This window comes from Balaenoptera musculus, chromosome 19 (genome assembly GCF_009873245.2).
Source record: "Balaenoptera musculus isolate JJ_BM4_2016_0621 chromosome 19, mBalMus1.pri.v3, whole genome shotgun sequence".
NCBI classification, from domain to species: domain Eukaryota; kingdom Metazoa; phylum Chordata; class Mammalia; order Artiodactyla; family Balaenopteridae; genus Balaenoptera; species Balaenoptera musculus.
In genome coordinates this window covers 42647759-42664424 of record NC_045803.1, presented here as the reverse complement: position 1 = coordinate 42664424, position 16666 = coordinate 42647759, and the positions used below count along the sequence as shown (strand labels likewise).

The 16666-nt window shown below is 48.0% G+C and overlaps 1 protein-coding gene across 3 annotated transcripts in view; it reads right to left on the bottom strand.

Moving 5' to 3' along the window:
* The window catches only part of CDH1 (cadherin 1), a 77077-nt gene extending 72673 nt beyond the window's left edge, over window positions 1–4404 (bottom strand). Inside the window, exons 1-2 of one of the 3 annotated variants that reach the window (XM_036833310.1) lie at window positions 4241–4404; window positions 3223–3351 (exon numbers count right to left, since the gene is read on the bottom strand). In XM_036833310.1, coding sequence (XP_036689205.1) covers window positions 3223–3351; window positions 4241–4286 — 175 coding nt within the window. In that variant the 5' untranslated portion in view covers window positions 4287–4404. Of the gene's footprint in view, window positions 1–3222; window positions 3352–4238 lie in introns of all 3 variants that reach the window. The other 2 variants (XM_036833311.1, XM_036833312.1) reach the window with 2 other exon arrangements.
* Window positions 4405–16666: the final 12262 nt, after the last annotated feature.

Here is a 16666-nt window from a genome sequence, read left to right as displayed (position 1 = left end):
GGATGCCTGTGAGCAAGGTCAGTCCATCAAGCAATCAGAGCTCAAACCCAAAATATAAGCCCTGTTTGCCCAAGGTCAGGTGTAGGAGGAAGCAAAGCAAGGAAACCATCGGTTTGAAAGCCTGCTTGCTTTTTTTCCCACCCCTCAATCAACTGAGAGCTGAGTGCACAAGTATTATCCTGAGATTGGAAACTGTCTAACGGCCTGGGTTTTTCAAACCAGTTTGTGCTTTAAAAAAAAAAAAAAAAGGAAAATAATCAGAAACTCTAAAGAACCAGTTTATAGTTGTGGTTTTGGTGTCGTTTGTTTGTTTGTACATTCCCCATTCTAAAACGTAGAGAGAAATCAAAGGAATAAATACAAAGCTGAGTGAGACTGTGAGGTTAGCCATCTCACAGGGCACAGGAATGACCCCAGAAAACCACCCCAAGATCCCCTAAGTTTAATCAAAACCCTATTTGTGACACTCTTCAGCCACCTGTGGACATAACGCAATAGGCTCCTTGTTCCCAGACTCCCATGCAGCAAATTCCCCACAGGGCCAATGTTTAAACCTGGTGCTAATGTTGCATGCCTCCATCTTCCTGGACTGCCCAAAGAGAATGAGGTCACCTCCCTAAATCCTGGCTGCCTTTTTAAATCACAAAGCCAATTCCCTGAGATCGCATGTGTGATTTTACCAGAAGGGCACTTTCATCTGAGTCCACATTGGAGTGGTAGGAGACCCCATGGTCCAAAAAGGCCAAAAAAATTAAACATCAGGAAATCTGTTGATTGGGGCTGGGTATGTGGACATAAAGGAAACTGGAACCAGCCACACAAGCAGCTTCCAGAGGCTGCTTCTCCCACAAACACTACCAGCTATAGGCCCCTTCCACTTCCCACCAGGTCTGGCCCACCTCCATCACCACCAGCCCCCCTCGGGTCCCGCCCTATCAACACCTCTGCTCTCCAGGGTACATAGAGAGGACGATGCCTATTTCACGATGGACACAAATTCCCCAAATACCCTCTTTCTTTTTTTTTTGAGATTATTGAGAAGCGTAAAGAATGGGAGAAAGACCGGCTGTGGCTCCCTGAGCAGATCAAGAAATTGCCTTATGCTTCAGTCTCCTCATCTCAAAATAGAAATAACAATGGTACCCACCGTCACAAGGTTCAATGAGGTAAAATATGTGAAGCACTTGCCCCAGAGTCTGGTTCAAAAGCGAATAGGTGGAGCTATTAATAATAATATTTATGTTATCATTAACATGTAATAATATTATTACTGGTCAGATACAAAAGCTTGGTGGTGGTGGTGGTGGTGGTGGTGGTAATAAAAACTAGACTAACCCACTCTTGGTGCTACCAGATGTCTTGGTGAGGGAAAACAAAGTGACCAACACTTGTGTTGCAACACCTCATACACAGATGCACACACCATTTCTAACCCTTGCCCCGAATTCAAGGTTCAGTCAACTTTGCCTCCTCCCAGAAGCCAGTCTTCATTGCCCACTGATACCCATCAGAACACCCCAGGGCACCCACACTCTGCCACCTAAGTGCCCATGTCCCACAAAGCTCTCTAAGCGGGTCCTGGGACATTTCTTAGCAACCTGCTGGAGTGTGAAATACCAGGGGCAGGGATGAAGTATCCCTGTATCTCCTCAATCACTCCCGGGGGCCCAGCACAGGGCCGGGCAGAACATCAAGCAGAGACTGGCCAAGTAATGGTGGACCCACTGCAAAACCAGGAAGACAACACTTCCTTTCTGACCCAGTAGAAAGCTCCACACAACACAGACGGGCCTCAGAAAAGCAAATATGTTTAATCAATCAAGCTGCAGTTTCTCTGTTTAAAAAAAAAGTCTCCTACTGTTGGAACGACTTTCAAAGTTCAAAAAAAATTTCAGACAACAGCATGATTGCTGTAGATTTTTCACATGGCCAAAGACTGGAAGAATAAACAGTGAATTGCCTTAGGGGAATTGTGGGTGATTTCACATTTCATAAAGTGTTTCTTCTTATTGTTATGATACTTGCCCTATCAACTAAATCAAGAGGGAGGAGAAAGTCCTTTGGTAGGAAATAAGCACCTGGGAATCAGTGAAACCAGAAGAGAAACCAACATTCCCTTGCTCTCACTCCTGGGCAACAGTGAAGTGAAACAAAGCAAACTCTAGAATCCTGATTATCACAGTGATAAGACCCAGCGGCACACTGTGTCCGTTGTCATTCCCTGAGTCACAGCTACCAGGTTTTTGAAAAACACACACACACACACACACCATTATTCCTTGGAGGAATGGTACCTGTATCAAAATGTTTTCATCTCTGAGCAAAAGCCACAGTCTGGTGACTAAGAGAGGGCTCCTCAGTCATCCCAGAGATGTTGCAGAATGGGGCCTAGGAGTCAGATCCTAGCTCAGATTCTTGCTCTGCTGAACCTGGGGCAAGTGGGCTCCACCCTCCTGAGCCTCACATTTGCTCATCTGTACCACGGGAGTTACCACCCACCCCCACCCTCTTCCCACACATCAGGTTTCTGCAATGATAGACCGTCTCAAAGTGGTCAGGATGGGCTTCCCTGGTGGTGCAGTGGCGAAGAATCCACCTGCCAATGCAGGGGACACGGGTTCGAGCCCTGTTCCGGGAAGATCTCACAGGCCGCAGAGCAACTAAGCCCGTGTGCCACAGCTTCTGAGCCTGCGCTCTAGAGCCCAGGAGCCACAACTACTGAGCCCACGTGCCACAACTACTGAAGCCCGCATGCCTAGAGCCTGTGCTCTGCAACAAGAAGCCACAATGGGAAGCCCGCGCACCGCAACAAAAAGTAGCGCCCGCTCGCCACAACTAGAGAAGAGCCCTCGCATAGCAATGAAGAACCAACGCAGCCAAAAATTTAAGAAAGTAAAAAAATAAAAAAATCAGTGGCCCTGAAAAAATTATATATATATATATATTAAAAAAAGTGGTCAGGACAATATGAGACACACTGAAGGCCTCTAATAAGTGCCCCCCATAACTAAGTCAACCATACAAGCTAGCCCCCTCAACCCCAACTGCTCTATCATGGCAAAAGTTTAGATCCCTGCATCTGTGTAAATTACAAAGGGGTGTCACCTGAGCCAGGGAAGAAGGGGCTCGCCCAGTCCAGCCCAGGAGCTTGGGAGCGCAATTTCTCGGACCCTTCCCACTCCCACCCCACCCCGCTCAGGGACAACTGCGGCGCGCCCTCACCTCTGCCCAGGACTCGGCCTCTCTCCAAGTGCAGCCGGGGCACGGCGAACGTGTAGCTCTCGGCGCCAAAGCCGGGATTGCAGGGCTCCAGCTCCTGGCAGAGCCACGATGGGACCTGGGGTAGGAGAAAGATATGGAACCCGGGTGACTTGAGAGGGTCCCCTCCCGGCCACACCGAAACCAACAGTGCCTCCCCTCCCTCGCTCCCGGCGCCAGGACTGTGGGAGTGACCCACCCCCATGCCCATCCCCATCCCTCCGGGCAGGCAGCCACGCCAAACTCTTTCATTCGGAAACCTGTGGCCGCCAAGCCCCCAGGACTTCCCAGGAGAGGGGGCTGCTGGGTCACCTTCTCCAGACCTAGCACCCCTTTCCTTCCAGTCTCCTTTTTAATTTCATTGGAGGCATCTTTACGCTTCCCAATTCCACTTTCCCTATACCGGGAGAGCGCCCACTCTTAAGTCCAGTTCGTCAGACCGAGGGGCGTTCCAACCCCTTTTGATCCTACTTTCTTGTCCCGGGGACGCCCCCATACCTATTTACTACCCTTTCTTTACAGGGCAGGTGCCTTCTTTATCTATTGGTTCCCCTTTCCTTACCTCAGAGGTCGTTACCACTACTCCCGGCTCCCCCCGGACTTGCACCAGGGCTCCCCTATCCCATACCCCGACGCCCACCCTACTCCATGCCCTCCTCTGCCCGTCCTTAGCCCACCCGAGTCCCCGGAGGCTGCAGTGAGGAGCGCCCCCCGACCTCGGGCATTTGCGGGAGGCAGTGGGCAAAGCCGCGCTCGCCCTTCACCCTCACCCGCTCCCACTCCCTTCTCCGTGGAATCCAGAGCGCGGCGCAGTTTCCAGGCCATTCAGGCCCTTTGTACCCAAACTTTCTTGGAAGAAGAGGGACTGGGGAATGACAGGAGAGAGGAAGGGACGACGAAAGAGAGGAAGGGGCTGGGGGCCGGGGTGCGGTTGGTGGGTCCGGAAGGCGTCTCCTGCAAAGTCAGGGGACCCAACGTACCTGCAGCAGCAGCAGGAGCGCAGAGAAGCTGCGGCACGGAGGGCCCATGGCGGGCCGGGCGTGGGTTGAGTAGGGTCCGGCCGAGCTGGGCCGGGCTCGAGTCTGGCAGAACTTCCGCGAATTCACAGGTGCTTTGGAGTTCCGGACGCCACTGAGCTGGGCAGAGCCGCAGGAGCCAGGTGAGCCCCGACGGCCCCGCCTCTGGCACCGCTGATTGGCTGAGGATGCACCTGCCCGGCCGCAGCCAATGAGCGGCGCGGCAAGGCCTCGGGCTTCCTCCGCTGGCTTGGGCGGACGCTCCGCCCCCGACCCCGCCCCCCAGCCTCAGGCAGACCCGGTCACCGGATTGTAGAGTCAGAGCAGGGGGTAGGGCTCCATGATTCCTATTACCATCAGGTTTGAATACCAGCCTCGCGGTGGCTCACTAACACCTGGGGCCAGAAAGGATTTTACTCTTTAACTACTTCTGTCTTTTTAACTTCAGGTCTCCATCGGTTCGTGAATCTGCAAATCAATTCACTGGGCGGGACCCCGCCCCCACCTCCCCCCCCTTCAAAGCTTCAGTTTCTCCACCCTCCAAATGGGAATAATAATCACGGAGCCCCCCTGTGTTGTTGTGAAGTTGTCATACAATTAATAAGACCAATGTTTCCTGCACCACAAAAGCTCAATACAGAGGTGAGGGATAATAATAGTTAACAATAGGTGCTGGGCATTAAAAGTTACTGTGCCGGGCTCTGTGCTAAGCATGACATTAACCATCTCATTTAATCTCATCTCAAAACAACACAAGAGCTGTGTTATTTATTCCCATTTGATAGACAGACAACTGAGGAATAAAGACTTTGAAGCCAGTAGGAAGTGACAGAGGACTGGAACCCACCTCCCTCTGATTCCAGAGCCCCTATTCTATTAGCTTCACCTCATGCGGCCCCACAAAATCTCCAGCTGGAGCTGCGGTTTTCAATCTGTCCTTTTTTCTTTTTTATTTATTTATTTATTTATTTATTTATTTTATTGCTGTGTTGGGTCTTCGTTTCTGTGCGAGGGCTTTCTCTAGTTGCGGCAAGTGGGGGCCACTCTTCATCGCGGTGCTAGGGCCTCTCATTATCGCGGCCTCTCTTGTTTCGGAGCACAGGCTCCAGACGCGCAGGCTCAGTAATTGTGGCTCACGGGCCTAGTTGCTCCGCGGCATGTGGGATCTTCCCAGACCAGGGCTCGAACCCGTGTCCCCTGCATTGGCAGGCAGACTCAACCACTGCGCCACCAGGGAAGCCCCAATCTGTCCTTTAATGTTGACTGGAAGAGATCCATTAGAGATCACCCAAACCTTTCATTTGCAAATAACTCTTTCAATGTTCCATGCAATGGACACCATCTTTCCCTTTACCCTTGAATCATGATCAGAACTACAGTGTGTGTAAAAAGAAATGGTAATTATGTGATATGATGGGGGTGTTAGCTATGAGTTAGGTATGTGTTAGCTAAGTGTTACTTTGGTAGTAATCATTTTGCAATATATGTAAGTGTATCAAATCAACATTTTGTACACCTTAAACTTACACAATGTTATATGTCAATTATATCACAATAAAGCTGGAAAATACAATAACAAAAAACAAACAAACAAACAAAAGAACTACAGTGTGTGGAGTCAGCCACTCACTAGCTGTGTGACTTTGGGCAAGTCAGTATTTTCATCTGTATAAATGGGTCCTTAGGAGCTAATATAAGAAAATCACTAAGCAGAGTGCTTGTTGCCTGGTAGCAACTGCTCAGTAAGTGTTGGGTGTGGAGGTTGTTCTTTGGAACAGACCACCCCCTTTCCCCCTTGCTCATGGGGAAGACCATGTTTAGAATATTTCACCCAGAGCCAAAAGTGAATCTGAGCCCATTGAGGCTACTTTCTCAACCCCAGAGGAGAGGCACTGTCTCGAACCAAGACACTGTTTCAGGTCAGTCCAGCCACCACCCCCCAACCTGTCCCCTCAGTTTTAATGGGTTTCCCCAAACTGTCCCCTCCATTTTAATGGGTTTCTGAGCACACGCCCAGGCCATTTGGATTTCTGCATCTTGGCTCTCTCTCTGCCTCAACCCACCAGGAGACTTTGAGGGAAAAGGCTCCAGTATTTCCTTTCCCACTGAGGCTCCTGCAGGACAGTGCATTAAGCAAGATAATGGAAATACAGAAAGAGGTGTTTCCCCCATGGGGCGGCTTGTCCGTTTATTTTTTTTCCCCTCAGTTATGTAAAAATTCATGTTTTATACCATCACTCGGCCCAGGGAGACTTTAGGGCTTTACTTTCCTCCTCCCAGCAAGCCCTGGCCTTGTAACTCCACAGCGGCTCTCATCGACTCCTCCATTACACTCTGAGAATTCAATAAAAAGCATCTTAGAAAACAGTTAGGGGCAGTGAGGACAGGTCGGGCATGAGCTCGCTTCAGACTTCTCGGCAAGCCCTTCTCCAAGCTCCAGGGACCGGGCCAGGAAGGGCTGCCTGCCCTCAGCGGTCCAGGGTGAGCCAGGGTGAACAGAGGACACACAGGGGTTCCCTGTGGAGACAGGGCATTGTGTGGCCCTCAGTGAACTGCCTCAATTTCCTCTTCCATCAAAAAAGGATACCTCGGGCTTCCCTGGTGGCGCAGTGGTTAAGAATCTGCCTGCCAACGCAGGGAACACGGGTTCGAGCCCTGGTCTGGGAAGATCCCACATGCCGCGGAGCGACTAAGCCCGTGAGCCACAACTACTGAGCCTGCGCGTCTGGAGCCTGTGCTCCGCAACGGGAGAGGCCACGACAGTGAGAGACCTGCGCACCGCGATGAAGAGTGGCCCCCGCTCGCCGCAACTGGAGAAAGCCCTCGCACAGAAACGAAGACCCAACACAGCCAAAAATAAATATAAATAAATAAATTTATTAAAAAAAAAAAAGATTTCTCAATAGTCCCAGTCAATAATGACAGGTTTAATTAAAAAAAAAAAAAAAAAGGATACCTCATTGTGAGGATCAAATGAGCAGGTGAAGGTGAGCCTCTGCTGCCTGATCTCAGGCTGATGGAGGGTTAAAATTCCTGCTCTGCCACTATCTGGGTAGCATGTCCAGTCTCAGTTTCCTCATCCATAAAATGAGGATGTTGGCAGCACTTAATTCACAAGGTTCGTATAAGCGCTCCGTGAAGTTAGCTATTAGCACTCTAGGCTCAATACATTCCCCTTCCAGTTCCAGGCAAAACTGTGAGCCCCCCTGGAGCCTCCCCACCCCCAGGCTCTCCTTTTCCCAGCCCTGCAGTTAAAGTCTCTTAGGCTATCTCTGGCCTCTGCTTGGAAAAACTCTTTCACGGGGGCTGTTTAGTCATTGAGACCTTCCCAGGGTCATTTGCATTTTAAAGAGAGCTCTGTGGTATAATTCTTTCAAAGGAAGGAAATCTTTGGAACCAGTAAACTCCGCCCAGTGTTTTTAACCTGGTGTCTATGGATGGGCTTCATAGCGTGAGTGGTCGTGAAAGCCCTGAGATTGTTAGCAGACCTGTTGGTGCAGGTGGTAAGGTCCACTGCTTTCATTAGCTTCTCAACTCCGGGAAAGAAAAATCAAAATCTTGGAAGTTGAGTTCTCTCTGAGGGCCAGTCCAGTGTTAATGGTAGAATTTCAGGCATTAACCAGGGAAAGAAATGTTGACCGGAGGCCTTGCGGGTACCATTCTAGGTGGATGACAGACCCTACTACTGCTGGTGCTAACCGGGCTTCCGTCATTGGCATGACCAACACCAGATTTCCTTATTGCCTGCAGGGTGTGTCTCTGACGACTTTCGTTTCCTGGGTGTCCTGGCAACTGGTCAGCTTGGAGGCTAAAGATTAACTCCCCAGGCGGTCCTGCTCCTTTCATCTTCCAGCGAAGGGGTGGTAATAAAGGCACCCAGACTGGGAGGGGCACCCCTCCCCCAGCCTCAGCCAAGAGGAGCCCAACCCCCTAGCCGGCTGGGGAGGAATCCCAGGGAAAGTGGAATTGCTGGGGATTGCAGCCAGATCAGACTCCCCATTGTGTGGGGAGAGGAGGCGCCATACTCGCTGCTCCTGGGGGCTCCTGACACCTCTGCTGGGCCGGGCTGCCTGCCAGCGTGCCGGGGAGGGAACTGGATATCCCACTTCAGCCTCCTGTTAAAACGTGGTGACTGATAGGGGTAACGCCCTTTGCAGCTCAGCCACTCACGTCTGCAAGAAACATTTTTATTTCAAACACAAGGAAAAATAGTATAATGCACACCATGAATAGTTATAATGAAACACCGTGTATCTATCATCTAGTGCCAACAATTATTTTTCGCAATTTGTATAATTTTGTAACATGTGAACGTTGTACCAAATCTTGTTTCATATTTTCATCCCTGAGTTTTAAAAAAAAAAAAACTAAGACTATTTTTTTAAAAGTAGTTTTAGGTTCACAGCAAATTTGAGTAGGAGGTACAGAGATTTCCTAAATACCCTCTCCCCAACACATACATAGCCACCCCCATCAACATCCCCCGCTAAAGCAGTACATTTGTTACAACTGATGAACCTACATCGACACATCATAATCACCCAAAGTCCATAGTTGACATTATGGTTCACTCTGGGTGTCGTATGTTCTATGGGTTTGGACAAATGCATAATGATGTGAATCCAACATTGTAGTACCATACAGAGTCATTTCACTGCCCTAAAATCCACTGTGCCCTGCCTGCCTATTCATCCCTCCCTCCCCCCCAACTCCTGTCAACCACTGATCTTTTTACTGTCTCCAAAGTTTTGCCTTTTCCAGAATGTCATGTAGTTGGAATCACATTACATGACATTCTGGAAAAGGCAAAACTTTTGGTATGCCTTTTGCAGGTATGTAGACTTTCAGATTGGCTTCCTTTACTTAGTGACATGCATTGAAGGTTGTTCCATGTCTTTTCATGGCTTGATAGCTCATTTCTTCTTAGCGTTGAATAATACTCCATTGTCAGGATGTACCACAATTTATTTATCCATTCACCTACTGAAGGACATCTTGGTTGCTTCCAAGTTTTGGCAATTATGAATAAAGCTGCTATAAATATCCATGTGCAGTTTTTTGTGTGGATGTAAGTTTTCAACTCCTTTGGGTAAATACCAAGGACCATGGTTGCTGATTGTATGGTAAGTATACGTTGAGTTTTTTTAAGAAATTGCCAAACTGGCTTCCAAAGTGGCTGCACCATTTTGCATTCCCACTAGCAATGAATGAGAGTTCCTGTTGCTCCACATCCTCGCCAGCATTTGGTGGTATTAGTGTTCCATTTTGGGCATTCCAATACATATGTAACCCTTGCATTTTTATTTTTGCAGACTATTTTAAAGCAAATCCCAGATAACGTAATTTCCCCTGTAAATATGTCAGTCTGCATCTCTGAGAACATGACCATCATCCAATTAAGTAATAATGCCTAATAAAATTCACAATAATTCCTCAATATTATCTAATGGCTAAGAAATGTCTTTTTAACAATTTGTTTGTATCAGGATTCAAGCACGAGTCACATTTTGCATTGGGCTATATGTCCCTTGAGTCTCTTTATATCTGTAAAGTCTCCCCATCTTTTTTTTTTTTTAATTAATTAATTAATTTATTTATTTATTTTTGGCTGTGTTGGGTCTTCGTTTCTGTGCGAGGGCTTTCTCCAGTTGCGGCGAGCGGGGGCCACTCTTCATCGCGGTGCGCGGGCTTCTCACTATCGTGGCCTCTCCCGTTGCGGAGCACAGGCTCCAGACGCGCAGGCTCAGTAGTTGTGGCTCACGGGCCCAGCCGCTCCGCGGCATGTGGGATCTTCCCAGACCAGGGCTCGAACCCGTGTCCCCTGCATTGGCAGGCGGATTCCTAACCACTGCGCCACCAGGGAAGCCCTCCCCATCTTTTTTTGTCCGGCTTTTTTTTTCTACTTTTTGGCTGTGCGGCGCAGCACGCAGAATCTTAGTTCCCCAACCAGGGATGGACTCTGCAGCCCCTGCGGTGGAAGTGCAGTGTCTTCCACTGGACCGCCAAGGAAGACCCTTGTCCAGCTTTTTTGAAGTATAATTGACTGCACATGTTTAAGTATACAGTTTGATGTTTTGGCATATGCAAATACTGTGAAGCCATCAGCACAATCAAGAAAATGAACAGATCCCTTTTGTTTGTTTGTTTCTGTTTTGATATAATTCCAGATTTACAGAGTTTGTTTGTTTTTAAGTGGCATTTATTTTTTAAGATACCTGGTCATTTGTCCTGTTGGATATCTTGCATTTTGTATATTGATCAAATGCATCCTCATGGTGTCACTTACCATGTCCCTCTCTCCCATATGTCATGTAAACTAGATCTAGAGGTTTGATTTGATTCAAATTCAATTTTTTTTAGGCAAAAATATTTCATAACTGGTACTGAGTACTTCCTATAGCATCATATCAGGAAGAAATTGTCTGGCTGACTCACTTTTAGGATACTAAGATTCAGCTGGTGTCAGCTGATCTTTCCAGTATCAAGTTCTCCATCAGCCTTTCACCTTGTGGTTTTAGAATCATGGATGATGGCTGTCCAGATCCATTATCTCATCAGGGAAACAACAAACATTTATTAAGCACCCCCATGTGCCAGGTACTCTGCTCAACAATGGGGACACAGAAATAAACAAAATATGATTCGTGCTCTCTCACTACATCCATTTTACGGATCTAGAAGCAGAGGCTCGAGAGGTAAAGAGATTTGCCCAAGGTGACATATTAAGTGACAGAGCTGGAATTTGATGGGTTCAAAGCCTCTTCATCTCCATGCTATACTGCTGAGATCAGGGCAGTCTTTTATTTCCAGGTGCCATTTGAAATGAGAGGCAAACCTTGCTTAATTTAGCAAGAAATGGTCTGTCGAGTTGAACTGAAATTCCAGACCCCGGGGCAGCCAAGAGAAGATGGCAAGAGCATAGCCTGAACTACTGGTTTTTCAGCCAGGCTGGAGCTTCCAGTACATGAGGGGTAGGTTGGGGGTAACGATGAGAGCTGGAACCAGAGGGCAGGGTCCTGGGTCGCATCATTTGGTCCTCCAACTTGCCCACAGAGCAAAAGCTATTCTCCCCGTTTTGCAGAGGAGGCGACTGATGCTCAGAAAGATGAACAGCCAGGTCATGGCAGGGGCAGGCTTGAGGCTGGTGCTCTGGCTCCAAGACCAGTATGGCAAAATGGTTCCCAGCGCAGATGTTAGTGCCTCGCTGCCTGGGTCTGAATCCTGCTCTTCTACCTGCTAGTTCTAAGCCTTTGAATGAGTCACTTTAAAGCATCTTTGGACCTCAATTTCCTCATCTGTTTAAATGGGGATAATAATAGCACCTACCTTGTCGGGTGGCTGTGGAAATTAGGTGAAATAACCTAAGTAAATGTGGCAGACTGGAAGTCCTAAATAAACATTAACTATTATTATTTCCACATTCCACAATGCTCAGGCGCTGGGGTTTTCACTGAGAGGAATCCCTGAGTCCCTGAGTGCATGGGCAGCAGGATTTCTCCAACCTAACTCTCACTCTCTCCTAGACTCACTGAAAGAGAGGGAGCCCGCTGCCATGGGGCTCCACGGCTGGCTGGGTGCCCTCTCTTGGCACAGATACCTTTGTACCTGGTGTCTCAAGATAAGGTGCTACAGAATAGCTACAGAATACGGAACCTCAAGATAAGGTTCCACAGACCTGTGCTTCCTGCCTCCCAACTTCGAGCAGAGAAGGCCTCATCCCTCCTCTCAGAACCAAGGACCTGTCCACGTGGTGGGATGGAGAGAGAAAGCTCTTTCTAGTCTTGCGTCCAGGTTGGACAAGACCAACCCTCTCCAGGGTCAGCAGCCAATGAAATCACTCTGTGCCAAATTCAGCCTGGCCCCAAGTCAAAGAAATCTGGTGACAAACAACTTATTTATTTATGTACCAAATTCCAGGGGGTAGCTAGAACACAGTGTAGGGAACTGACCTTGTCACTTGAAGCAAAATCTCTTTCCTTCCCTAAGTCTTGGTTTCTTGTCTGTAAAATGACTCAGCTGGCCTGTAAGGATCCTTTATTTTTCTTCTGCTCTAAAAACTATGACTTTGAACGTCTTGAGATTGAGTCAGTGAGCGCTGTGTGTGTGTGCGTGTACACGTGTGTGCTCACCTACTTGTGGGTTCATGAAAGGGGTGCATCTTGGTCCTTCTAAGCGCAGCAGTTCTCAGCGAGAGTCCAAGTTCTGCAGGAAGGGAACGTGAAGCTGACCAGTCTCAAGCCAGACTGTGGCAGTCGGAGAGAGAGAGCTTCCTGCAGGGGTGGAGACCAGCAGAGCAATAAAACCTGGGCAAAGAGCAAGGTTTCCACTGCAGGCCTAGGAGAAAACTCCAAAGTCCAGACTCAGGATGGGGCTGCCCAGAATTTTCTAGAGAGACTCTCCAACTTTTCAGGCAGCAGTCATTCATTCACTCATTCATCCATCCATTCATTCATTTGATAAACAATCACTGGGCACCCAGCTGTGCCTAGTGCTTTGCTGGTGAGGGAGGTGCCTCCCTGCCCTCAGAGGGCTTTCAGTCTGGTGCAATAAACAGACAAGGGAACCAGGTATTTATAATCCAGGGCAATAAGCAAGGATGATATTAATATTTAACAATAGGTAAAGCATGGGCACCAGGCCAATCAAAATGAACGCCAGCCATTAACACCAGGGTAGGGTCCCCAGGCCTCCTGCTGTGCCAGGCTTTATCCTTTTGGTTGTTGGGTGGTGGGGAGGTGTGGGCGTGTGGGAGGGGCGCTTTGCGGGGAAGTGACATCTAAGTTGAATTAGCCAGAGTGTTCCTGGCAGAACCTGGGCAAAAGTATTTTCCCAGTGGGAGGAGGGCTCAGTATTTTCAGGCGGTTCAGTCTAGCTGGAGGAGAAAGAGGCGGGAGATTAGACCCAACAGACAGGTAAGGAGAGTGTGTGCTGTAGGGTTGGGGGAGGGGGCTGTGTTAATCATGCTCAGTGGCTTGGACTGTGTCTCCAGAGCAATCGGGAGCCACAGCAGGGTTTTAATTAAGATCAGGGGAGTCACCTGATCCAGTCTGCAAATCCCCCAAGTGACACCAAGGAATCCATTTTTCCAAAGACAAGAACCAAGGCTCAGGGAGGTTAAAACACCTATCAGATGTCATGCCGCAGGCTGGACGTGGCATAAACGCAACTGCTCACTTCTGGATCCCCTTCTCTATCGAATACCATGTGCATCAGAGGCTGCCCCTTTGTGTATGGAGCTTTAGAGTTCATAAAGCACTTTACAGTTTACAGAGCACTTTCCCATCCATGCTCATTTGATTTCCCACCACAGCACTGTATTACAGTGATACCATTCCCATTTCACAGTTGAAGGGACTGAAATACAGGGAGGTTTCAAAATGTAATAAATAGTGAAATTTTGACTCAAACCTAAACCTTGAGACTCCTTGTCCAGTGATCTTTCCCCTCTACCATGCTGTGTCTTGGCATTTGTATTGATCACTTTGGGTTATAAATGCCAGAAACATACGTGCCTAAGCAGAAAAAAGGAATTTGGGAGCTCACATACTAAAAAGTCCACGATGGATGAACTTCAGGCATGGATGGCTCCAGGTGGTCAAATTACATCATCACAGATCTGTCTTGCTCTGTCTTTGCTTTCCTCTATGTTGATTTTCTTCTTGGATTCTCTTGTCAAGGCAGAGACAGGCTGCCAATCTATCGCTTTAGCAATCCCAGCCACAAAGTACCATACTTTTCAACAGGTACAGCAAAAGCCTCAGGTTTCATCTTTATGCCTTGACTGGGCTCATGTGCAGACATGAACCAATCCTGTGGCCAAAGAGATGGCTAGGTGGTTCTGATTGGCCAAGACTAGGTCATGTGTCCAGCCCTGGAGTGATGCAAGAGGAGTCAGCCTTCTGGGACCACAGGGACTAAGAGTAGGGGAGGTGTGGTCCCCTAAAGAAAAATGATGGTGCTGTCACCTAGAGAAGAGCAAATAGATACTGGGCACATAAAAACTAACATTCAAGCTACATCGTGATCCCTCAGCATCAGGAGGAGTCTACTCACCTGGGGGAGGGTGGTCTTCTCTGACCAAGGAGCTCAAAACGCTGGCAGGCATGGTCTGTCTGGAGCCTGCTCCTCTGCAGAGCTCCACCTTTCAGGAGCCAGCCAGCGAGCTCCAGTGCAGCTTGGAGCCCCCAAAGCCACTTCCCTCCTTCTTAATGCCAAGTTTTGGTCTGTGCCTCCTGGGGCTGGGGGTGGGTGGAGGCTGGGTTCCCTGCAGATGTTCCTCTTAGTAGACAGAACTTAGTCATGGTGTGACCTGAAATTTTTTAAAAGAATATAAATAAAATTTAAAAAGCCAAGAGCCCAAAATATCCTGGCTATGGATAGATACTGGGGCCAAGTTTGCAATAAATTCTCCCCACTTGTGAGCCTCTCTTTCCCCCATCCCATCCCTGGTGAGACTTGTTGCTGGGCTGTGGTTTACACTGCAAAAACCACCCAAAAGGCAGAATTGGGTAGTGCTTAAGAATACAGACTCTGGAGGCAGGCTGTTTGTTTGGGCTCAAATCTCAGCTCTGCCACTTACCAGCTATATGCAAGTTACTGACCCTGTGCCTCAGTTTCCCCACCTATTAAATGGATTTGATGATGTTAATAGTAGAACCTCCCATGTAGGGTTACCTAGGAATCAAGTGAGCTAGTACATGTTCAGACCAGTGTCTGGCACAGAATAAGCAATATATATAAGGGGTGGCTATTATGTGCCATATCAGCTGCTTTTTATTCCTCTGAGGAGACAGGCCCCTGGAGGACAGGGCCTGGTCCGTCTTGTTTGTCACTATATTCCTGGCGCTTAGCATGGGGCCTGAAACAGAGCAGGCCAAGGTAAATATCTACTGAATGAATGAATGAATGAATGATTGAATGGCTAGTGCCATGGGAGCCAGCACTACTGGACTCTAGGCTGGCTGTGTGACCTTAGGCAGTTGGCTTCCCCTCTCTGAGCCTCAGTCTCAGCCTCTGTAAAATAAATCAGATCAGTCAATGTTACTCAGACTTTTCTAATCAGGCCCCCATTTACATCGTGCTGGGACACACACACTGAAATTGAATTTTCACAAGACAACACTTACTTTCCTATGTGCAATATACTCTGATATATTCTGTTTTCTTGTGTTCTACTTTACTTCACTCTTTTTCATTTTTTAAAAATGCAATCCTTACCCAGTGAATAGATTCGAAGCCTCACTAACTTCTGGAGACCTGCAGTTAAAAAACTGAACTAGAGGGTTTCCCTGGTGGCGCAGTGGTTGAGAATCTGCCTGCCAATGCAGGGGACACGGGTTCGAGCCCTGGTCTGGGAAGATCCCACATGCCGCGGAGCAACTAGGCCCGTGAGCCACAACTACTGAGCCTGTGCGTCTGGAGCCTGTGCCCCACAACAAGAGAGGCCACGACAGTGAAAGGCCCGCGCACCGCGATGAAGAGTGGCCCCCACTTGCCGCAACTAAAGAAAGCCCTCGCACAGAAACGAAGACCCAACACAGCCAAAAATAAATATAAATTAATTAATTAATTAAAAAAAAAAAAACTGAACTAGATAAAAGGCAAGGTCCTTTCTGACCCAGACACTGATGATGTTATAAATCTTACCTAAGAAGTATCATTTGATTTTGTGTGATGGTTAAGAGCTTGGGCCCTGGCGGGAGAGGGTTGGGTTCAAGTCCTACGGATACTGGCCTGTGCTGATCTTGGTAAGATATGTAACCTCTGGGTGCCTAGGTTTCCTCCTTAATGCAATGGAGGTAACAGTGATTCTTTCCTCTTAGGAGTGGTGTGAGGAATGAACTGATAAATGAACTGATACCTGCAAAGCACTAAATACTTCTAAATGCTCCATGAAGAACTTTTAAAAACATTACTGTTATTTGAAAGAACACGTATAACACTTTGTGGGTAGCCTGGCAGGGAGTCAGAGCTCAATAGATGTTTGTGCATTTTTTGGAGATTATCAGAGCATTCCTCTACCTCTCCCGGGAAAGAAACTGAGTTTCCAGGAGGGAAAGGTACTTGCCCAAGGTCACCAGCAAGTCAGAGACAGAGCTTCAGGCATCAGGCCTCAGATTTTAAGGAGGTTCTATAAATTGCTGATTCAGGGAATGCAAGGGAAACCCCCTTTCCTCACGTCACCGCCCAGAATTCACAGATCTCAAGCCCTCTTTCTTTTTCTTTGTTTGAACCTTTTCCCCCCATTTTTAAACACTGAGGTATGCTTTACATATAGTAAAATTCACCCCTTTTGGTGTGCAGTTCCGTGAATTTTAATAGACACAAACAGTTATCGACCCCTGTACTCAAGATATAGGACAGTTTCCATCATGCCAAAGAATTCCCCTGCT